The sequence below is a fragment of the Ascaphus truei genome, unplaced genomic scaffold (assembly GCF_040206685.1).
Source record: "Ascaphus truei isolate aAscTru1 unplaced genomic scaffold, aAscTru1.hap1 HAP1_SCAFFOLD_2348, whole genome shotgun sequence".
Taxonomy (NCBI): domain Eukaryota; kingdom Metazoa; phylum Chordata; class Amphibia; order Anura; family Ascaphidae; genus Ascaphus; species Ascaphus truei.
The window spans coordinates 1-23,647 of NW_027455268.1; the positions used below are offsets into that span (position 1 = coordinate 1).

At 58.4% G+C, this 23,647-nt stretch overlaps 1 protein-coding gene across 1 annotated transcript in view; it reads left to right on the forward strand.

The window, feature by feature from the left end:
• The first annotated feature begins 4,383 nt into the window (after nt 1-4,383).
• Nucleotides 4,384-23,647, forward strand: part of LOC142478266 (regulatory-associated protein of mTOR-like) — a 34,790-nt gene continuing 15,526 nt past the window's right edge. The window contains exons 1-4 of the mRNA XM_075582431.1: nt 4,384-4,582; nt 8,552-8,611; nt 20,023-20,123; nt 21,092-21,236. Of these exons, the coding sequence (XP_075438546.1) occupies nt 4,443-4,582; nt 8,552-8,611; nt 20,023-20,123; nt 21,092-21,236 (446 nt within the window). The 5' untranslated portion in view covers nt 4,384-4,442. The remainder of the gene's footprint in view (nt 4,583-8,551; nt 8,612-20,022; nt 20,124-21,091; nt 21,237-23,647) is intronic.

Below are 23,647 nucleotides of genomic sequence, written 5' to 3' on the forward strand. Positions count from 1 at the left end.
AAGCGCAGAGGAAAGGGGGGGGGGGGTTCAGGGTGTTTTGGGGGGGGGGGGGGCAGTGAGAGCAACAACCAAGGTTTAATTGTGCGAGTTAGCTGGTGAAACTGACTGTACATGGGATGGGCCCCTGGTTCCTGTATTACACTGGGGCCGCTGTTATTTTGCACCTGGCGAGCCTCTGCTTTGCTCACTTAGGGTCCCCCTATCGCTGCTGCTGTGTATGTGAGACCCCCTCATTACTTTCTCTCTGCGAGACCCCCTCATTACTTCCTCTCTGCGAGACCCCCTCATTACTTTCTCTCTGCGCACCACATCTCTCCTTGGCTTCCCGCTCTGACTTATCCCTGCACCCCCTCTCCTTCCTGTGTCCGCTAGCACTGTGGGTACACTTTACCTTCCTCCCCCCCCTCTACCTCCCTTCTTCCCCCCCCTCTACCTCCCTTCCCCCACCCCCTCTACCTCCCTTCCCCCACCCCCTCTACCTCCCTTCCCCCACCCCCTCTAACTCCCTTCCCCCACCCCCTCTACCTCCCTTTCCCCCCCCCCTCTACCTCCCTTCCCCCCCTTTACTCCCTTCTCCCCCCTCTACCTCCCTTCTCCCCCCCTCTACCTCCCTTCTTCCCTTTACCTACCTCCTCCCCCCTTTCCTCCCTTCTCCCCTCCGTTATCTCCTCCTCCCCCTCCCCCTCTTTATCTCCCCTTCCCCCTCTTTATCTCCCCCTCCCCCTCTTTATCTCACCCTCCTTCACCCCCCCTTTGCCCCTCTCCCCCCCACTATGACCCTTGACCACCCTCCACCCCCCCTTACCTCCCTCCTCCCCCTTACCTAAATCCTCCTTCCCTTTACCCTCTCCCCCCCACTTTACCCCTCTCCCCCCCCTACCTTCTCCCTCCCTTTACCCCTCTCCTCCCCCCTACCCCCCGCCTTCTCCCTCCCTTTACCCCTCTCATACCCCCACCTCCTTTACTCCCCTCCTCCCCCCCTTTACCCTAACCTCCCTTCCCCCTCCCCTTTCCCTCTCCTCCCCCCCTTTCCCTCTCCTCCCCCCCTTTCCCTTCTCCTCCCCCCTTTCCCTTCTCCTCCCCCCCTTTCCCTTCTCCTCTTCCTCCCCCCCTTTACCTTCTCCTCCTCCCCCCCTTTACCCTCTCCTCCCTTTACCCTCTCCTTCCCCCTCCCCCCTACCCTCTCCTTCCCCTCCCTTTCCCTTCTCCCCCCACTTTACCTTCTCCTCCTCCCCCCTTTCCCTTCTCCTCCTCCCCCACTTTGCCTTCTCCTCCTCCCCACTTTCCCTTCTCCTCCTCCCCCCCTTTCCCTTCTCCTCCTCCCCCCCTTTCCCTTCTCCTCCTCCCCCCCCCTTTCCCTTCTCCTCCCCCCACTTTCCCTTCTCCTCCCCCCCACTTTCCCTTCTCCTCCTCCCCCCCCATTTCCCTTCTCCTCCCCCCACTTTCCCTTCTCCTCCTCCCCACTTTCCCTTCTCCTCCTCCCCCCCTTTCCCTTCTCCTCCTCCTCCCCCCCCTTCTCCTCCTCCTCCCCCCCCCTTCTCCTCCTCCCCCCCTTTCCCTTCTCCTCCCCCCTTTACCTCCTCCTCCCCCCCCTTTCCCTCCTCCTCCTCCCCCCCTTTCCCTCCTCCTCCCCCCCTTTCCCTCCTCCTCCCCCCCTTTCCCTCCTCCTCCCCCCCTTTCCCTCCTCCTCCCCCCCTTTCCCTCCTCTTCCTCCCCCCCTTTCCCTTCTCCTCCCCCCCCTTTCCCTCCTCCTCCTCCCCCCTTTCCCTCCTCCTCCTCCCCCCCTTTCCCTCCTCCTCCTCCCCCCCTTTCCCTCCTCCTCCTCCCCCCCTTTCCCTCCTCCTCCTCCCCCCCTTTCCCTCCTCCTCCTCCCCCCCTTTCCCTCCTCCTCCTCCCCCCCTTTCCCTCCTCCTCCTCCCCCCCTTTCCCTCCTCCCCCCCTTTCCCTCCTCCTCCTCCCCCCTTTCCCTCCTCCTCCTCCCCCCTTTCCCTCCTCCTCCTCCCCCCTTTCCCTCCTCCTCCTCCCCCCCTTTCCCTCCTCCTCCTCCCCTGTTGCTTCCTGTCGGAATATCCCATGCAGAGAGCAGCCCCGGCATTGCCGGGCGCCTCCTAATTACGAGCGCTGAGGACAGGTCGTTTATTTCTGGCCGTGAAGAGCAGCGCTTACAGAGCCCTCGCTCGCATTCAGCGCCGTGCGCGGCCGTAATTGGCACCCAAAGCAGCCAAATGATTGTAATCTCGCTCGCTCCCGAAGAACACATCTCATTTCAGGAGCGGATATTAATACGGTCAGAGGAACGGCAGCAACCCATTCCTCCAGCTGCTGCACCTCCAGCTAGACCCGAACAAGGGGCAGGTGCGGTGGAGTGCTCCGTTACCCCTGCCTCTGGGCTAAAGCTTCTTCCCCCCTCCCGTGCCGCCCCCCCCCTTTTTGCCCATCCGTGGTCAGTAGACCTACCAGTCACCAAAAAGTTCCCCTTTGTGACCCCAGCAACGTCGCACATTGTATCGCGGGTTGCGGGGGTCTCAGTGTTTCCTAGTCTGTGATTAACGGGTTAAATGACTCTGGCCTGCCCTGTGTGTGGTGGGAGGGGAGGGGGGTAGTGGGGAGGGGGGGAGGGGGGTAGTGGGGGAGGGGTGGGGGGAATGGAAGGCTCCGGAGACGCAGGCTTCCTTTGCCCAGAACAGATGATACTTGGCTGTTCTAATATCCTGCCACATATTGGTGTCTTGGGGCATCTGGACTACAGGTGATAAATAGATATTTCTCATGTAATAGTGTTCCTATTTTGGTCCTAGCGGGTATCCCGATTTTTTGTTAATATGCTTCGGGTTTTCCATCACCGCATTTCATTCTCCGTATACTTTGCAAGACCCGCTTTTTCTTTGTTTTGCTTGTTCAGGAATAAGCTTTTGTGATGGAAAAGTCTAATGGAGGCAGGGGGCAGCCATCTTAAATGTGACCTGCAGTGAAACACGAGACGACCAGCTCCGATTCCTGCCTTAAAGCAGCGGTTCGAGCTACCGTTTATTTTATTTTTTATTTTATTTTTTCCCCTTTAATATCTGCATTAATACAATCCACACAATGATCAGTAATTAGCTAAGTTGCAGATCGATCCGTTCTCCTGTGATCAATCAGCGAAGATTTGGCTCGGGGGTTCACTAAATGGCTGTCAGTGCAGCAGAAGAGGACCAAAGATGCAAAGTTCTGTGGGGAAGATCATATGACCAGGCAGTCCCTAGATACAATTGGTGCACTGCTAGAGAGAGGGCAGGGCTCAGAAAGGGGTGTGCCAGAGCCTGTTTCAGAAGAGAAAGGGGATGTGACTTTGTAAATGGTTTCTATAGAAACAAAAAACGCTTGTTACATTAGAATACATAAAAAATGTCATGCAGAGTTGTTGTAAAAAAAAAATACAGATGATTACAAGTATTTTCTCCTAGTACAGAACTGCTTTATTAAAGAGACACACGTGGGATATTGCTGGGTCTGCAGCTTTAAATAATAGATGGTAATTAGCAGCTAACGAGCGATATACAGTAGGAACACGAGGAGGCGTTTTGAAAAGATGACACGTTTCCTGGAAACACTTACTGTAAATGCAAATAAAACTCCGCAGCACGCGGCCCGCGCACCTCAGAGGCCCAGATCGGCCCCGCCGAGGACATGTTTGTATCTCTGTGCACGCACGCGATGGCGCAGTTTGGGGACGTAGGGAGGAGGTGGCTTTGCATTTCCAAGCGTCCTGGGCGCCGGCGTTAAGAAGCTGCAGCCACGGCGGACGGCAAGGGCGGCCAACTCCAGTCCTCGTGGACCACTAACCAGTCAGGTTTTCAGGATATCCCTGCTTCAGCACAGGGGGCTCAATCAGTGGCTCAGTCAAAGACTGGGCTGAAGCAGGGACTGATTGAGCCACCTGTGCTGAAGAAGGAACTGATTGAGACATCTGATCTGTTTTGGGGGGGGGGGGGCGGCTCAGTCAGGCAAGGACTGATTAAGCCACCTGTGCTGAAGCAGTGATATCCTGAAAACCTGACTTGTTGGTGGCCCTTGAGGGCTGGAGTTGGCCCCCCCTGAGGTACGGCTAATGCTTTGATTCACCTCCACCCCTCTCTCTCCCCCCCACCCTCCCTCCCTCTAGATTGTAAGATCCCCGAGGAAAGACTTTCTATTAACCCCGTGCTTACTCGTGAACTATTTCTGCAGTGTGTGGGTTAATGTAACCAGGCCAGCTGTGCGCCAGTGCCACAGTGTGTGATACAAACGTGCTCTGTGCCAGCTGTGCGCCAGTGCCACAGTGTGTGATACAACGTGCACTGTGCCAGCGGTCCGTCCTCTGGGGAGATGTCCCGGCTTTCTCTGACTGTTATTAATGGGGACCCCTTTTCCTCGCCCCTGCACAGGTCGCTGCCATTAACCCCAGCCACCCGCTGGCCCAAATGCCGCTGCCGCCCTCCATGAAGAACTGCATTCAGCTGGCAGCCTGCGATACCAGTGAACTGCTGCCCATGAACCCCGACCTGCCTGCCGACCTCTTCACCTCCTGCCTGACCACACCCATCAAGATAGCACTGAGATGGTGAGTACCGGCCTTCCCTACCCAGTGCTCTGCCAGCTGGCGCCCCTACCCCGGCTCTACCCCGGGGCTCCGGCAGCTGGCGCCCCGCGCGGGGACCTAGAGATGACCCCCGGGCTTTCTGCTCCTGCTCACGTGATGCTAGTTGCCCAGGTAGATAAGTGCAACTGTTCCCACTCTTTTGTAAGTTAAGACAGGGGGGCTCAGCTCCAGTCCTCAAGACCTCCTCTCCCCCCCCCCCCCCAACAGGTCAGGTTTTCAGGATATCCCTGCTTCAACGCAGGTGGCTCTCGTCGGTCCCTGCTTCAGCACCGGTGGTGCAGTCTTCAACTGAGCCACTGATTTGAGCCATCTGTGCTGAAGTGGGGATATCCTTAAAACCTGACCTGTTGGGGGGGGTCTTACAGTTGAGCCCCCCTGAGTTAAGTTAATGTATATTGCAAGCACAGACGTACATCTATTCTCATCTGTATCGCCCTTCCCACTGTACCGTATAAGCATACAAAGCTTGGGGCTGTACCGTATAAGCATACAAAGCTTGGGCTGTACCGTATGAGCATACAAAGCTGGGGACTCTACACGTGGACGTTTCAGCGATCACTGACTCCAAGTGCCCTTTCCCCTCAAATGTCACGACCCCCTGAACTGCAATCGTTCTCAGTAGTAGTATAGTATTGGGGAAGAGAGAGAACCGTTTACAGCTGGAGAGGTCAACTCCAGCCCTCAAGAGCTACCAACAGGTCAGGTTTTCAGGATGTCCCTGTTTCAGCACAGGTGCGGTCTTTGACTGAGCCACTGATTGAGCCACCTGTGCTGCAGCAGGGAAATCCTGAAAACCTGGCCTGTTGGTGGCCCTTCAGGATTGCAGTGGGCCACAGATAGGCTCGGTGTAAGTTAACCTCCGGGTCTGCATTGGTGCTGGAGCGGAGTTAGAAGCCAGCGTTCCCACTGACCAGGGACGGAGAGAGAGAGATGGACGCGCTGTCCCTTTGCTCCTCGGCTTCTAAGGTTTTAGCAGCAAAGAGCCAGCTGTGCCCCTCCAATCCCGGGGCGCTGTGCACCTCCAATCCCGGGGCGCTGTGCCCCTCCAATCCCGGGGCGCTGTGCCCCTCCAATCCCGGGGCGCTGTGCCCCTCCAATCCTGGGGCGCTGTGCCCCTCCAATCCCGGGGCGCTGTGCCCCTCCAATCCCGGGGCGCTGTGCCCCTCCAATCCCGGGGAGCTGTGCCCCTCCAATCCCGGGGAGCTGTGCCCCTCCAATCCCGGGGCGCTGTGCCCCTCCAATCCCGGGGCGCTGTGCCCCTCCAATCCCGGGGCATCATGTAAAAGTCAGGAGCCGATGCCCAGCACAGTGCAGCCGCTGCTCCGCACACGGAGAGGACGTGTCCCCGTTATACCCGGCGAGGAGTGGGACGCATCTCGCAGGTTAACCACTTCAGCGCTGAAGGCGTTAACCCTTCCCCTGTCCTGGGTGTTCTATTTGCTTTGGCTGAGCATAGTGAAGGGTTAATAACGTATCCCCCTCCCCCTCCCCTCCGAAGCAGAGTGGATAAATCTCTGTCGCACGTATTACCGTCTGACAGGTGGCAGCGTACGTCAGCGCGCGCGGAGACCCCGGACTTCCTAATGGAACAACGTTCTGGCCGCAATCAAACATCCGTCAGCTCGCGCAAGCATCTCGCGGGCCCCAGGGGCTGATTTATATGGCGGCTGCTGTGCATCGCACTCAATATGTTTGCGGCATTAAGAAATATTATTCAGCCATCTGAAAAAGCCGCCAGGAATCAATTGATCAAAATCTCAGCTGGGCCGTGTGTGTGAGTGTCGGCTAATGATCCCCAGGGTGGCTGAGTCTGCGCTCGGCGCGATCGTTCCCTCCATCACTTATTTCCATAATGGAGGGATGCGGTTGTCAGCGGCGGCGGCGGCATTAATTACAGCCTCTGAATGGGAGCTGCGCGAGCTGAAATATGTCCCCGGGTTTGTCACGCAATTAGAAGGTGGAGTGAAGGATTGAACCCAGAGCTGCTGTCAGGCTGCCGGAGCGCATCGCTGGAAAGTGAGATTATGTTTAACTAAAGCTCTGTCACCTTAACACAAAGCAGAGCGCTGACCCCATGTATGCGCACGCGGAGGAGGGGGGTGGGACGGGACGCCGCTCTGTGCTTGTAAAGCCAGCAGCTCGGGCCTCAGGGGTGGAAACTGGACAGGCCTGACCCTTGTATGCGCACGCGGAGAGGGGGGGTGGGAAGGGACGCCGCTCTGTGCTTGTAAAGCCAGCAGCTCGGGCCTTAGGGGTGGAAACGGGACTGGCCTGACCCTTGTATGCGCACGCGGAGGAGGGGGGTGGGAAGGGACGCCACGTTGTGCTTGTAAAGCCAGCAGCTCGGGTGGAAACGGGACAGGCCTGACCCTTGTATGCGCACGCGGAGGAGGGGTGTGGGAAGGGACGCCGCTCTGTGCTTGTAAAGCCAGCAGCTCGGGCCTTAGGGGTGGAAACGGGACTGGCCTGACCCTTGTATGCGCACGCGGAGGAGGGGGGTGGGAAGGGACGCCACGTTGTGCTTGTAAAGCCAGCAGCTCGGGTGGAAACGGGACAGGCCTGACCCTTGTATGCGCACGCGGAGGAGGGGGGTGGGACGGGACGCCGCTCTGTGCTTGTAAAGCCAGCAGCTCGGGCCTCAGGGGTGGAAACGGGACAGGCCTGACCCTTGTATGCGCACGCGGAGGGGGGGGGTGGGAAGGGACGCCGCTCTGTGCTTGTAAAGCCAGCAGCTCGGGCCTTAGGGGTGGAAACGGGACTGGCCTGACCCTTGTATGCGCACGCGGAGGAGGGGGGTGGGAAGGGACGCCACGTTGTGCTTGTAAAGCCAGCAGCTCGGGTGGAAACGGGACAGGCCTGACCCTTGTATGCGCACGCGGAGGAGGGGTGTGGGAAGGGACGCCGCTCTGTGCTTGTAAAGCCAGCAGCTCGGGCCTCAGGGGTGGAAACGGGACAGGCCTGACCCTTGTATGCGCACGCGGAGGAGGGGTGTGGGAAGGGACGCCGCTCTGTGCTTGTAAAGCCAGCAGCTCGGGCCTCAGGGGTGGAAACGGGACTGGCCTGACCCTTGTATGCGCACGCGGAGGAGGGGGGTGGGAAGGGACGCCACGTTGTGCTTGGAAAGCCAGCAGCTCGGGCCTCACGGGTGGAAACGGGACAGGCCTGACCCTTGCCCAGCCCAGGAACGTAGGCGTTACCGAGTGACCGCTAACATTATTATGGGGGGGAGGAGGCATTTATTCAAGATGGAAACATCTATCGGGACCCCATGTGCAGGCAAGTCTTCTCTGGTCTGACCCATAATTTTGTCAAGTTTGCGCGTCCATACGTAACCGTGTAGTACAGCGCGAAACCTTTTCGCTGTGTGCGATATACGGCGTGTCGCTCTGCCTCCCTGTGTCCGCCCCCCCTCCCCCGGTAACACTGTATATATATTTATACTTCTCTGCCACTGGGAAGCTGTAAAAACACCTGTGTTAAATACCTCTGTGTAAATATATATAGTGCAGGAGCGGCCAACTCCAGCACCCCTAGGAACGCCTGCCCCGGGGAGCTGACACTCTAACCCTAAGACAGTCCTCTAGGGCAGGGGAGCGCAAACTTTTTAAGCTGCGTCCCCTCTCATACCTTCCACATGCGTCAAATGACGCTCCGGGGTCGCGCACATGTGGCTCAATCAATGGCTCAGTCTTTGACTGAGCCTCCTGTTCCTCAGGGACCGCTTGAGCTACCTGTGCTGAAGCAGGGATATCCTGAAAACCTGACCTGTTGGGGGTTCTTTAGGCCTGGAGTTGGGAATAGAAGATTCTATTTAGATTACAAATTGCGATATGTCCTATATTGTATACATGTTATTACCTGTACTAGCCCCCGCCGTGGGGGTCTGAATCCTGGTTATAAATGGCCTCACACCCGCTTCTCTCTCCCCAGGTTTTGCATGCAGAAAAGTGTGCGGTTGGTACCAGGCGTCACTCTGGACCTAATCGAGAAGTAAGAAATGTTTCCTTTTAGAAGTGCCTCGTACTCTGCATTCCTCTGCCCCCTCTGCCCCCTCTGTGTCCCCTCTGCATCCCTCTCTGTGCCCCCTCTGCATCCCTCTCTGTGCCCCCTCTGCATCCCTCTCTGTGCCCCCTCTGCATCCCCCTCTGTGACCCCTCTGCATCCCTCTCTGTGCCCCCTCTGCATCCCTCTCTGTGCCCCCTCTGCATCCCTCTCTGTGCCCCCTCTGCATCCCTCTGCGCCCCCTTCTGTACGTCTCTGCGCCCCCTTCTGCACACCCCTCTGCACCCCCTTCTGTACACCCCTCTGCACCCCCTTCTGTACCCCCCTCTGCGCCCCCTTCTGTACCCCTCTGCGCCCCCTTCTGCACTCCTCTGCGCCCCCTTCTGTATCCCCCTCTGCGCCCCCTTCTGCCTCCCCCTCTGCGCCCCCTTCTGCCTCCCCCTCTGCGCCCCCTTCTGCATCCCCCTCTGCGCCCCCTTCTGCATCCCCCTCTGCGCCCCCTTCTGCATCCCCCTCTGCGCCCCCTTCTGCCTCCCCCTCTGCATCCCCCTCTGCGCCCCCTTCTGCCTCCCCCTCTGCATCCCTCTGCACACCCTTCTGTATCCCCCTCTGCCACACCTGTGTATATTGATGTGCGTGTCCTGAGCTGCCTCTGTATCCTGGGCTCGCTCTGTTGCTTGTTTCGAGCTGGTTTCCGTGTTTGCTTGTGTACACACCGGCTCTCTGACCCTATTCCCTGCTGCCACATGCCAGGCGAGCATTGCTTTGCAAGGGTTTAAATCAGGACTGGTCAACTCCGGTCCTCAAGGGCCACCAACAGATCCGTTTTCAAAGCTATCCCTGCTTCAGCACAGGTGGCTCAATCAGCAGCTTAGTCTTCGACTGCACCTTCCTGAAGCAGGGATATACCTGAAAGCCTGACCTGTTGGCGGGCCCCTGTGGACCAGAGTTGCCCACCCCTGGGTTAACAGGTTGCGTGGTAGATGAGGTTAAGCAACATATATGTCCATGAAACCGGTGTAGTAATGCCGGTCTCTGCCGCACGCAGCGCGGTCTCAGGGGCCTTTCCAACACGGAAACGGTGTGATAATGTGTCTCTTGCCGGACCCCCAGCACAGAAGGGTTACGTTACCTTGTTAGCATGCAGAGTACCTCTCTCCGCACCTGAGGCTGTGAGCTGGGGATCGCCTCGCTGCCCAGAACTGAGAACCAGCGGAAGATAATTGGGTTTCGGACGCGTTTGTCTATGGAGATGCAGCGGGTTCAGATTAATTAGCGGCGCCTGTGAACGCGCGCAGAAGGGGGCCGCGGGTAATCACTCCGCCTCTGACCCCCAGGGCAGCCAGCCAACGCACATTAACCCCGTCACTGCCGGCACACGTAGGCGGATGTGACTGGTAACCGTTTGAGTGCTGGAGGGGTCGCGTTGCCTAGGTTGCCACGCCCTTTTCGGCACAGCGCGGTCTTGCGTGGTCACGTAACCGGCGTGGCCACTTTGGGGGAAACGGAAGATGAGGGATCCTCCTCCGTCTCCTCACTGGTCAGATGGCGTTGTGCGCTCCGTGGGAACGTAGCGCGCGACCTAACCCGGAAAAAACATACGTGGCGGCCGGGCAGTGCCCGTTCCTTGCCACTTAGTGACTACGCCCTGGGGCACTCAGAGGGTTAAAGGTAGCGGCTGCGCCTGCGTCTCCTGCGCTTTCTATTCACCGTTTAATCAAATGTAACCCCAAATCTTCTCCGCCCCATCAATGCTGCCCCGCCAATGCTGCCCCGCCAATGCTGCCCCCCCAATGCTGCCCCTCCAATGCTGCCCCCCCCCCCCCCCCCCCAAATCTGCTTCTGGTTCATTGAAAAAGGAATGCAGCAAATAGCCCAATAAATGTGATGGTACTCCTCATGCAGGCAGCCATCTTAACTGTGACCCAGAGAAAATGCGGTGTGTGTTATTTGCTGCCAGAAGAGACTCTCGAACATAGCGCTGCACAGCGGGACTTCTAGGCGAGTGTGGTGGGCCTCGGCAGGCTCCCTCTGGGATAACGGGGCTGCGGTGCGATGAGAGCAGTAGGTGTGGTTTATTCCGCGGTGTTTGCAGTGACCGTTTTGGGGTGTAAGAAACGCTTGTTCGCGGGGAGATTGCCGGGTTGATCTCCTGTCCAGCAGCACGTGGGGAGACACGCTGCCCTGTTCCGGCTGGGACTCGGGGCCACGGTCACGCCGGGGGTGGAAGTTGCAGCCGGACCTGCTTCAGCCGAGGTTCTGCCTCCTGGTTATGTGGGGACTCTGGGAAGGGCCTGGTGCAGAGCGGCTGCGAGAGAATGTCATTGTCAATGGGGAGAGAGCCTCCCGCTGCAACCTGCACATTACACAGAGAGGGGGGTCCAGCTACCTGCACACTACACAGTGAGGGGGGTACTGCTACCTGCACACTACACAGTGAGGGGGGTACTGCTACCTGCACACTACACAGAGAGGGGGGTGCTGCTACCTGCACACTACACAGTGAGGGGGGTACTGCTACCTGCACACTACACAGAGAGGGGGGTACTGCAGCCTGCACATTACACAGAGAGGGGGGTCCTGCTACCTGCACACTACACAGAGAGGGGGGTACTGCTATCTGCACACTACAGATTGAGGGGGTACTGATACCTGCACACTACACAGAGAGGGGGGTACTGCAGCCTGCACATTACACAGAGGGGGGTACTGCTACCTGCACATTACACAGAGAGGGGGGTACTGCAGCCTGCACATTACACAGAGAGGCGGGTACTGCAGCCTGCACATTACACAGAGAGGGGGGTACTGCAGCCTGCACATTACACAGAGAGGCGGGTACTGCTACCTGCACACTACACAGAGAGGGGGGTACTGCAGCCTGCACATTACACAGAGAGGGGGGTACTGCTACGTGCACATTACACAGAGAGGGGGGTACTGCAGCCTGCACATTACACAGAGAGGGGGGTACTGCTACCTGCACATTACACAGAGAGGGGGTACTGCTACCTGCACATTACACAGAGAGGGGGTACTGCTACCTGCACATTACACAGAGAGGGGGTACTGCTACCTGCACATTACACAGAGAGGGGGGTACTGCAGCCTGCACATTACACAGAGGGGGGTACTGCTACCTGCACATTACACAGAGAGGGGGGTACTGCAGCCTGCACATTACACAGAGAGGGGGGTACTGCAGCCTGCACATTACACAGAGAGGCGGGTACTGCTACCTGCACACTACACAGAGAGGGGGGTACTGCAGCCTGCACATTACACAGAGAGGGGGGTACTGCTACGTGCACATTACACAGAGAGGGGGGTACTGCAGCCTGCACATTACACAGAGAGGGGGGTACTGCTACCTGCACATTACACAGAGAGGGGGTACTGCTACCTGCACATTACACAGAGAGGGGGTACTGCTACCTGCACATTACACAGAGAGGGGGTACTGCTACCTGCACATTACACAGAGAGGGGGGTACTGCTACCTGCACATTACACAGAGAGGGGGTACTGCAGCCTGCACATTACACAGAGAGGGGGTACTGCTACCTGCACATTACACAGAGAGGGGGGTACTGCAGCCTGCACATTACACAGAGAGGGGGGTACTGCAGCCTGCACATTCCAGGTGAGAAACACGGCTTAGGCCAGCACAGAGATCGTTGGTGAAATGGTGGAGACTGAGCGCAGAAGATGAAAATGAAACTGTTACTTTACAGTTGAACCCATCTCTGCCCTGAGGAGCTTGCACTCTAATTATGTGCCCGCGCACAGTCCCCCTGATCCGAGCCTTGTAATAAAGTCTGTGTGATGCTTCCTCACCGGGGAGCTGTTCTCCAGAGATTGCAGGATTTATGGCCCAGGCATTGTCCTGGTTCTGGCACTGATCCGCCCGGTAGTGTGGGATTCGGGGGTTTAACTCTCTGGCACACGCTGCACGTCACACCTGGCTTCTGTTCCTGTTATCTCCCCAGTGCAGCCGGCACGCGGCACTCTGCTTATCTCCGTATCCAACCGGCGTCGTCATCACTCGGAAACGCGGCTCAAAACAGACGGCAGATACATCTCAGCGGGTCAAATCCAGTCCCCAGGGGCCACCAACAGGTCAGGGTTTGAAGATTTCGCTGCTGCAACGCAGGTGGGGCAGTCTCAGACTGAGCCACCTGTGCTGAAGCACGGATGTACTGAAAACCTGGCCTGTTGATGGCCCTTGAGGACTGGAGTTGGCCGCCCCGATATAAATGAACTTGTTGGTTCCCGTGATGAACTTATGAGTAGAGGGTCTGTCCCAGCTTCTCTTAGCCGCAGTTAAATACCCTGAGTAAAAGCAGACATGCCACAACTGAAGCTAGAGCCTGCGTTCCCATGATTCCTGCTCGCGCTGCTCCCCCTGCTCGCGCTGCTCCCCCTGCTCGCGCTGCTCCCCCTGCTCGCGCTGCTCCCCCTGCTCGCGCTGCTCCCCCTGCTCGCACTGCTCCCCTGCTCCCGCTGCTGTTTGTGGCAATACACACTTGCTAAGCATAAGCGGAGGAGAGAGCAGAAGCCAATGTTACACCAGGATCTTCAATGTCCGTGGTGACTCTGCAGTGTTGGATGGCCCTGCAGAGGGGTGCGGGAGGGCGGTAGAATCGCCATTGCTGGGTGATCTCACTTCAGTGGCGCTTCATTCGGGGGAGACATGCAAACTCTCCCGCTAAAATGCCGTGATTAGTTTGGGCCGTAACCGCTGATCTCTCCGGTTTGACTCCTGAGACCTTGCCAGCTGCATCCTGTATATGTGTAAGTAACCGTGTAGTTGCAAACACTGCCGTCTCTGCCACGTGCCCGTAACACGGAGTTACAGAGCACTCCCTTCTTCCCGCTGCCAGGGATTGGCACAGGAAAGGTTTTGGCGCACGGCTCGGTAAGGGTTAAGGCGCATTGAGCCCCTTCAGGGTTCTGTGTACCCGCGAGCATTGTAAGGGTGACTTGCCCTTGGCGTCAGCAGTGATAGGGAACATGCCATGTAAAGCACACGCAAGCAGCACGTACCGCGTGGAGAAATCCCCCCGTAAATCAAGGAGCTGTCCTTCCCGTGCCAGGAATATCAATCCCCGCGCTCTCTCGTTATATCCGTGTGACAGGCGCCCGGCGATCCCCGCGCTCTCTCTCTTATATCCGTGTGACAGGCGCCCGGCGATCCCCGCGCTCTCTCGTTATATCCGTGTGACAGGCGCCCGGCGATCCCCGCGCTCTCTCGTTATATCCGTGTGACAGGCGCCCGGCGATCCCCGCGCTCTCTCCTTATATCCGTGTGACAGGCGCCCGGCGATCCCCGCGCTCTCTCGTTATATCCGTGTGACAGGCGCCCGGCGATCCCCGCGCTCTCTCGTTATATCCGTGTGACAGGCGCCCGGCGATCCCCGCGCTCTCTCCTTATATCCGTGTGACAGGCGCCCGGCGATCCCCGCGCTCTCTCGTTATATCCGTGTGACAGGCGCCCGGCGATCCCCGCGCGCTCTCGTTATATCCGTGTGACAGGATCCCGGCGATCCCCGCGCTCTCTCGTTATATCCGTGTGACAGGCGCCCGGCGATCCCCGCGCTCTCTCGTTATATCCGTGTGACAGGCGCCCGGCGATCCCCGCGCTCTCTCGTTATATCCGTGTGACAGGCGCCCGGCGATCCCCGCGCTCTCTCGTTATATCCGTGTGACAGGCGCCCGGCGATCCCCGCGCTCTCTCGTTATGTCCGTGTGACAGGCGCCCGGCGATCCCCGCGCTCTCTCGTTATATTCGTGTGACAGGCGCCCGGCGATCCCCGCGCTCTCTCGTTATATTCGTGTGACAGGCGCCCGGCGATCCCCGCTCTCTCTCGTTATATCCGTGTGACAGGCGCCCGGCGATCCCCGCGCTCTCGTTATATCTGTGTGACAGGCGCCCGGCGATCCCCGCGCTCTCTCGTTATATCCGTGTGACAGGCGCCCGGCGATCCCCGCGCTCTCTCGTTATATCCGTGTGACAGGCGCCCGGCGATCCCCGCGCTCTCTCGTTATATCCGTGTGACAGGCGCCCGGCGATCCCCGCGCTCTCTCGTTATATCCGTGTGACAGGCGCCCGGCGATCCCCGCGCGCTCTCGTTATATCCGTGTGACAGGCGCCCGGCGATCCCCGCGCTCTCGTTATATCCGTGTGACAGGCGCCCGGCGATCCCCGCGCTCTCTCGTTATATCCGTGTGACAGGCGCCCGGCGATCCCCGCGCTCTCTCGTTATATCCGTGTGACAGGCACCCGGCGATCCCCGCGCTCTCGTTATATCCGTGTGACAGGCGCCCGGCGATCCCCGCGCTCTCGTTATATCCGTGTGACAGGCGCCCGGCGATCCCCGCGCTCTCTCGTTATATCCGTGTGACAGGCGCCCGGCGATCCCCGCGCGCTCTCGTTATATCCGTGTGACAGGCGCCCGGCGATCCCCGCGCTCTCTCGTTATATCCGTGTGACAGGCGCCCGGCGATCCCCGCGCTCTCTCGTTATATCCGTGTGACAGGCGCCCGGCGATCCCCGCGCTCTCTCGTTATATCCGTGTGACAGGCGCCCGGCGATCCCCGCGCTCTCTCGTTATATCCGTGTGACAGGCGCCCGGCGATCCCCGCGCTCTCTCGTTATATCCGTGTGACAGGCGCCCGGCGATCCCCGCGCTCTCGTTATATCCGTGTGACAGGCGCCCGGCGATCCCCGCGCTCTCTCGTTATATCCGTGTGACAGGCGCCCGGCGATCCCCGCGCTCTCGTTATATCCGTGTGACAGGCACCCGGCGATCCCCGCGCTCTCGTTATATCCGTGTGACAGGCACCCGGCGATCCCCGCGCTCTCGTTATATCCGTGTGACAGGCGCCCGGCGATCCCCGCGCTCTCGTTATATCCGTGTGACAGGCGCCCGGCGATCCCCGCGCTCTCGTTATATCCGTGTGACAGGCGCCCGGCGATCCCCGCGCTCTCTCGTTATATCCGTGTGACAGGCGCCCGGCGATCCCCGCGCTCTCTCGTTATATCCGTGTGACAGGCGCCCGGCGATCCCCGCGCTCTCTCGTTATATCCGTGTGACAGGCGCCCGGCGATCCCCGCGCTCTCTCGTTATATCCGTGTGACAGGCGCCCGGCGATCCCCGCGCTCTCTCGTTATATCCGTGTGACAGGCGCCCGGCGATCCCCGCGCTCTCTCGTTATATCCGTGTGACAGGCGCCCGGCGATCCCCGCTCTCTCGTTATATCCGTGTGACAGGCGCCCGGCGTTCCCCGCGCTCTCTCGTTATATCCGTGTGACAGGCGCCCGGCGTTCCCCGCGCTCTCGTTATATCCGTGTGACAGGCGCCCGGCGATCCCCGCTCTCTCGTTATATCCGTGTGACAGGCGCCCGGCGATCCCCGCTCTCTCGTTATATCCGTGTGACAGGCGCCCGGCGGCTGGGGACCGTTACTCACATGCTTAGCTTTATAGAGACTGAAGCAGTTTGTTTTCTAATTATACGGCCGGCTTGGCGGTTAAATTACCCGCGGCCGCCGGTGAAGTCCGCCGCCTCCCACGGGGTATTCGTAGAGCGCTGACTACATTAACTAATTCACCGCTGTGGGGACGCTACGAAAGCATTGAGTCCAGAACAGGGGCGGCCAACTCCTCGAGCCACCAAGAAGTCAGGTTTCCAGGATATCCCTGCTTCAGCACAGGTGCAGTCGATGATTGAGCCGCCTGTGCTGAAGCAGGGATATCCTGAAATCCTGACCGGTTGATGGCCCTTGAGGACTGGAGTTGGCCGCCTTCGGGTCCAGAGACATTTGTGAGATGATCTTGACCCCGGTCCCGACAAAGGGGCAAAGTGACCAATGTTTGGGAAAGGGTGTGGGCCTGATTTCTTTTGTGTCGAATTAAATGACTATTTTTAACCCTTTTGCTGCCAGAGGGGATTGTAACGTTCTGTGATACAGTGAAGGGGTTACGTTAGGTAAGATGTGCGGGTCCGTACTGTCCCAGATGCCGGCAGCTACCATGCGGTCCTCCTTACACACGTGCGCGCTCACACACACACACACGCGCTCGCGCACACACACACGCGCTCGCACACACACACGCGCTCACACACACACACATTAGAAGCGAGGAATGATTCGGTCTCCTGGGGATACGTTGTTTAGTGAGGAGGATTGTGGCAGTGAAAAGGCTAATGAGGGGTAATTAGCAGTGTTCTTATCTGTACAGCGCGACTGATTGTGGCGCGAGTGACGAGGCGAGCAGGAGGGAGGATGCTAATTTTCCCTTATCCGCCTGTCATATATTATGGAGCTGTTGTAGCGCAGTGTGCCTCGGCTGTGCACCTGTGTGTGCAGTGTGCCCCCGGCTGTGCACCTGTGTGTGCAGTGTGCCCCCGGCTGTGCACCTGTGTGTGCAGTGTGCCCCCGGTTGTGCACCTGTGTGTGCAGTGTGCCCCCGGCTGTGCACCTGTGTGTGCAGTGTGCCCCCGTCTGTGCACCCGTCTGTGCACCTGTGTGCAGTGTGCCCCCGGCTGTGCACCTGTGTGTGCAGTGTGCCCCCGTCTGTGCACCCGTCTGTGCACCTGTGTGCAGTGTGCCCCCGGCTGTGCACCTGTGTGTGCAGTGTGCCCCCGGCTGTGCACCTGTGAGTGCAGTGTGCCCCCGGCTGTGCACCTGTGTGTGCAGTGTGCACCTGTGTGTGCAGTGTGCCACCGGCTGTGCACCCGTCTGTGCACCTGTGTGCAGTGTGCCCCCGGCTGTGCACCTGTGTATGCAGTGTGCCCCCGGCTGTGCACCTGTGAGTGCAGTGTGCCCCCGGCTGTGCACCTGTGTGTGCAGTGTGCCCCCGGCTGTGCACCTGTGTGTGCAGTGTGCCCCTGGCTGTGCACCTGTGTGTGCAGTGCGCCCCCTGCTGTGCACCTGTGTGTGCAGTGTGCCCCCGGCTGTGCACCTGTGTGTGCAGTGTGCCCCCGGCTGTGCACCTGTGTGGGCAGTGTGCCCCCGGCTGTGCACCTGTGTGTGCAGTGTGCACCTGTGTGTGCAGTGTGCCCCCGGCTGTGCACCTGTGTGTGCAGTGTGCCACCGGCTGTGCACCTGTGTGTGCAGTGTGCCCCCTGCTGTGCACCTGTGTGGGCAGTGTGCCCCCGGCTGTGCACCTGTGTGTGCAGTGTGCCCCCGGCTGTGCACCTGTGTTTGCAGTCTGCCCCCGGCTGTGCACCTGTGTTTGCAGTGTGCCCCCGGCTGTGCACCTGTGTGGGCAGTGTGCCCCCGGCTGTGCACCTGTGTGTGCAGTGTGCCACCGGCTGTGCACCTGTGTGTGCAGTGTGCCCCCTGCTGTGCACCTGTGTGGGCAGTGTGCCCCCGGCTGTGCACCTGTGTGTGCAGTGTGCCCCCGGCTGTGCACCTGTGTTTGCAGTGTGCCCCCGGCTTTGAACCTGTGTTTGCAGTGTGCCCCCGGCTGTGCACCTGTGTTTGCAGTGTGCACCTGTGTTTGCAGTGTGCCCCCGGCTGTGCACCTGTGTTTGCAGTGTGCCCCCGGCTGTGCACCTGTGTTTGCAGTGTGCACCTGTGTGTGCAGTGTGCCCCCGGCTGTGCACCTGTGTTTGCAGTGTGCACCTGTGTGTGCAGTGTGCACCTGTGTGTGCAGTGTGCACCTGTGTGTGCAGTGTGCCCTCGGCTGTGCACCTGTGTTTGCAGTGTGCACCTGTGTGTGCAGTGTGCCCTCGGCTGTGCACCTGTGTTTGCAGTGTGCATCTGTGTTTGCAGTGTGCAGGTTTCCACCACAGACCTATCGCTATGATGGGAAAGGTCAGGGTGAAGACGGCGTTATGAATGAGCAGGGAAAAGACTACAATCGTTATTCAGCATTTACATAATACGCATAAATCGACTTGGATAATTGTTGGACTCTTAACTATGTATCAGCCAGTTATTTGAACCATGGGAACGGTGTACGGGTACGGGGTCCCCGATAGCTGACTTACTGTATCTGTATCTGATTGCAGCTGTATGTTGTTGATTTTCATATGTTGGAAAAAAAACAATTAAAATATTTGAAAAATAAATAAAATAAAGGAAACAGAGAGAGCACCGATTTCTGTTTGACCAAAACCGCGTGAGTCGGAGTAAGGAAAGACGGGGGCCGCGTATCGCCGCGTATCGGCCCGGATGGAAAGTTACTCTGCACCGGCGCAGTTTCATTCATGTAATGCAGGAGGTCCCCCGCTGCTCGGGCCTCTTGCTCTAACCCAGGGGTGGGGAACGTTTTTTCTGCCAAGGGCCATTTGGATATTTATAACATCGTTTGCGGGCCACACAGACACACGCAGGCAGGCGCGCGGCAGGCATGCAGCACACAGACCCCGCCCCCCTACCTCTGGAAGTTGCTGCTGCTGGGGGGATCGTGTAGGGCGGATGCTGGGGTAAGTGCGGGGGGAACTGCTGGAGAAGCATGGGGGAAGTGCGGAGAATGCTGCGGGGGGAGTACGGTGGCTGCTGGGGATCGTGTAGGGCTGCTGGCGCCTCACACCACCTCCTCCCGATCGGGCGCGCGGCGGCCATTTTTTTTTTTTAAATTAGCGTGACCCCGGTTATAGCAGTTGCCTTAGCAGGGCCAGACCAAATGATTTCGAGGGCCTTATACGGCCCTCGGGCCTGACGTTCCCCACCCCTGCTCTAACCGGTGCTTACAAAGCGCCTCCAGCTTGTGAGCCGCGGGCTGGTTTGGGGGGCAGGGGTGAGACCAGCACAATATTCCTGCCACAGTCACTGGAGTTTCATTAGATACATTTGCAGAGACCGAGCGACGTAGCACAGGATGTGGTGTGTTAGTGTTATGTGTTGTGTCTGCAGCCGTGTGAGAAACGGAAAAAAGAGGATAGGGACAGGGAGCGATCAACTTAAACCATGCTAATTAGCAAATTAATCCATTCGATTAATTATAAAGTGGGTGCAAACTGTGAACTGAAAGTGAATCGGTGAAGTGAAGAATACATAAGTCAATGTACCCCAAAGAAAATTCACTTAAATGCACACCTCTGATTTAAATTATAACTTTTAATGTTATAACTTAAAACATATATTACCGAGTGTTTGTGTAAAGATGTTTAAAAAGAAATTAAACAAGGTACCTAAATCCCCTCATGTATAATGACCACTCAAACACTGTGTTCGAGTGGCCATTATATGTGTGTGAGAAACGGGGTGCAGCAAACGCTGCATCACTCAAAAGGCTGAAGCCCAGGGACTGCTGTGGCAATTCACCATATCCAAGCAGGTTCTGTACACCCCAGAGGCCTGTGTGCCCAAGGCTGGGGGACAGGTGCTGGTATGTGTTCCCCAGGGCCTCTGTCTCAGTCCGGTTATGGTTAATGTCCCTTCCAGGATCCCAGGACGGCTGAATGACAGGAGGACGCCGCTCGGAGAGTTGAATTGGATCTTCACTGCAATCACAGACACTATAGCATGGAACGTTCTGCCCAGAGGTAACACTGACCTGCTATCCCACCCTATCCCCCGCCCTCTGCCCTATAACCCGCCCTCTGCCCTATCCCCCACCCTCTGCCCTGTCCCCCGCCCTCCGCCCTGTCCCCCGCCCTCCGCCCTGTCCCCCGCCCTCCGCCCTATCCCCCGCCCTCCGCCCTATCCCCCGCCCTCCGCCCTGTCCCCCGCCCTCCGCCCTGTCCCCCGCCCTCCGCCCTGTCCCCCGCCCTCCGCCCTGTCCCCCGCCCTCCGCCCGTTCTGCCCAGAGGTAACACTGACCTGCTATCCTGCCCTATCCCCCGCCCTCTGCCCTATCCCCCGCCCTCTGCCCTATCCCCCGCCCTCTGCCCTATCCCCCGCCCTCTGCCCTATCCCCCGCCCTCTGCCCTATCCCCCGCCCTCTGCCCTATCCCCCGCCCTCTGCCCTATCCCCCGCCCTCTGCCCTATCCCCCGCCCTCTGCCCTATAACCCGCCCTCTGCCCTATCCCCCGCCCTCTGCCCTATCCCCCACCCTCTGCCCTGTCCCCCACCCTCCGCCCTGTCCCCCGCCCTATCCCCCGCCCTCCGCCCTGTCCCCCGCCCTCCGCCCTGTCCTCCGCCCTGTCCCCCACCCTACGCCCTGTCCCCCGCCCTCCGCCCTGTCCCCCGCCCTCCGCCCTGTCCCCCGCCCTCCGCCCTGTCCCCCGCCCTCCGCCCTGTCCCCCGCCCTCCGCCCTGTCCCCCGCCCTCTGCCCTGTCCCCCGCCCTCTGCCCTGTCCCCCGCCCTCTGCCCTATCCTGTCCTGCTGCTCCTGTACTCATCCTTCCACACATTTTTCTTTACCACTGTACCTCATTTCTGCCAGGACACTTGATTATTCCAGTATTTAGCTGCAGAGCACATCGCTTTGTCAGTAACCCCTAGCCCTGGTGTGTTGCATCCTTTGTTATCCCAGCGCCGAGCTCTGCTCACCCGGTGTTACGCCCTCAGATCTTTTTCAGAAGCTCTTCCGTCAGGACCTGCTGGTCGCCAGCCTGTTCCGCAACTTCCTGTTAGCCGAGAGGATCATGAGGTCATACAACTGCACCCCCGTGAGCAGCCCACGCCTGCCCCCCACCTTCATGCACGCCATGTGGTAAGATGCAGTCCTGTGCGTACGCTCCGCTCTCAGCTGCATGTATTGCAATGACAAAATCCCAGGAGGAGGTGACAAAAATGGCCCTTCAAAATCTGGTCAGAAATGCTGTTTAGCAGCTTAGCAATGCTTCTTTATTTATTTAAACCGTGGGCTACCTTTTTCCTCTGCATTTCTCCTGCAGCCAATAAGTCTGAGAGGCGGCGAGAGGTGTATGCTGGGAAGGGTGATCCCCATGTTAGCCTGCTCCACCAAGCACATCATTACAGAGCTAACGCTTTCATTTCCCCGATATGTACATAGGGAGAAAATACAACGACAGGTCCAGGTGTTTAGCAGCGATCAGGCCCAGCTAATGCGCTCAGGCACAATCTAAACGTTAGGGAGATAAAGAGAATGACGTGTCAAACAGGGCAAGAAGCCTCCACTAGGACACATCATATAGTCAGATACTTATCTGGGTTTTTTTCATAAGTATGTAGTTAAATTCTTTGCTGAGCGCGTTTTAAGCTTGCAAATCCCCTGCAAGTCCCAACACTGCTGTACCCACAAACGCTCTCCTAACCCCCCGCTAATGGAGGGAGAGCGGTCTTAATAGACCCAAAAGTGGGGGTACCGTGGCGGGGTTTGCACGCTTAAAACGCTTTGGCCAAAGAATTGAACGAAATAATTCTCTCTCGTGAAAAGAAACACAGATAAGTATTTAACTATATGATGTTCAATCCCGTGGCACCGCTGTATGTGGTGGGTTTGGGTTTCCGAGGTTACAGGCGCTGTGTGACCTGTGAAACGTGCCGCTGGAAATCTGGGTCCTGTGATTATGGGGGTAACTCCGCGGGGGTTTTTTTGGGGGACGTTCCGCTGTAATTCCTGAAATATTGCCTGGCTCGGATTATAATCGCAGCCTGAGGTGGCTGCATCGATTTTTCCTTTCTTTCTTTCTTTTTTTTTCTTTAATGATTTGTTTCTTAGAAGTCTTAAAAGGAGATTTTCCTTTAATCTGCGGATGTGAAACTCAATCCCCTGTCACTCGCTGGCTCCCAAACGCTCTCTCCGGAGCTCAGCAATGTGACCTTGTCAGGGCTGGAGCGAATGCACGGTGACCTAAATACCTCGCCGCTGAGCTAACCGCACGGCAGCCATCCTCACGGGGCTCGCCGGGCGGGGGGAAATGGGCAACGGCGCCAACGTGCCGCGCTGGGCAGCCTCACCCAGGGGTGGGCAACTGCAGTCCTCAAGGGTCAGGGATTAGGGGTGTCCCTGCTTCAGGTCTTCGACTGAGCCACCTGTGCTGAAGCAGGGATATCCTGAACACCTGACCTGTTGGTGGCCCGGGAGGACCGGAGTTGCCCGCCCCTGGGGTAACCGTTATCGCTCCGTTGCAAGCCTCCCGCCCCCCTCTCCTCCCTCCCCCCTCCCCCCCCTCCCCTCCCCCTCTCCCCCCTCTCCCCCCTCCGGTGCTAGACATGCACGCATCTTATTGCTTTGCATTACTTTGGTGGCACCTTATTGCAGCCAAGAGGGTTACCCCTTTTGCTCCTGGGGGGGGGGGGGGGGTGGCAGCACTTTGCGCTGTGTTGCATGTCAGGACCCCCTGGTAACGAAGCGTTTAACCTCCCTGTGTGGCGGTTCCTCTCTGCCTCGGGCAGCTTGCTGCAGATGCGCTCTGTGCCAGGGGGCTACACACAACCCAGAACCGGTCCATTCAATCCGAATGTTTACACCCGTCGCGGCCTCAGGGGTCTACACTACCGTGCTGGCCTCTGTGTCGGCAAAGGGGTTTCTTTGAGCGTCCGCGCTAGCGGCGTCCCCCGTCTGTAGATGAGAGCCGGGTCTCTCTGGTTATGGTAAAACCAGTGTCTCCCTGTTCCTATTGGCTCCCAAATCCCGTGTAAGGGGGAGACCAGTGCCGTGGCCGACGCGTGCATCTCCCTCTGCGTGGCCGTGTGAACCGCGCGGGGAGGAAATCTCCGTCTCACACGGCAACCCCAGGGGCTGCTGGGAGTAGATCAAAAAACCGAACAGCCAAGAGATCATTCCAGGCCAATAAATGCAGCGCCCTCCGGGTTAGGGGTATTGATCATAAGCCCAATGGTAATAAATAGCGCGGCTCACAGTGAGCAGCGTCCCGCCCTGCGGGGGGTTCATTAACCCTGCCAGCCCCGGGATACTTTAGTGCAGGATTTGCACGGCACCTGCAGTGTCACCCTTGCCGTGACCAAGCTTTCTGTGGACTGGGGTGACATTAACCCTTTGTAGCAAACAGATTTGCATTGCATTGGAAGTAAACGTTTGATCTGTTCCCGGTCTCGGAATACTTAATGTTTTTCAGTGTAATTCTTTTATTCTGTTCTTTGTGTATGGGCCACGGGCTTGTGTAAGGGGCCACGGGCTTGTGTAAGGGGCCACGC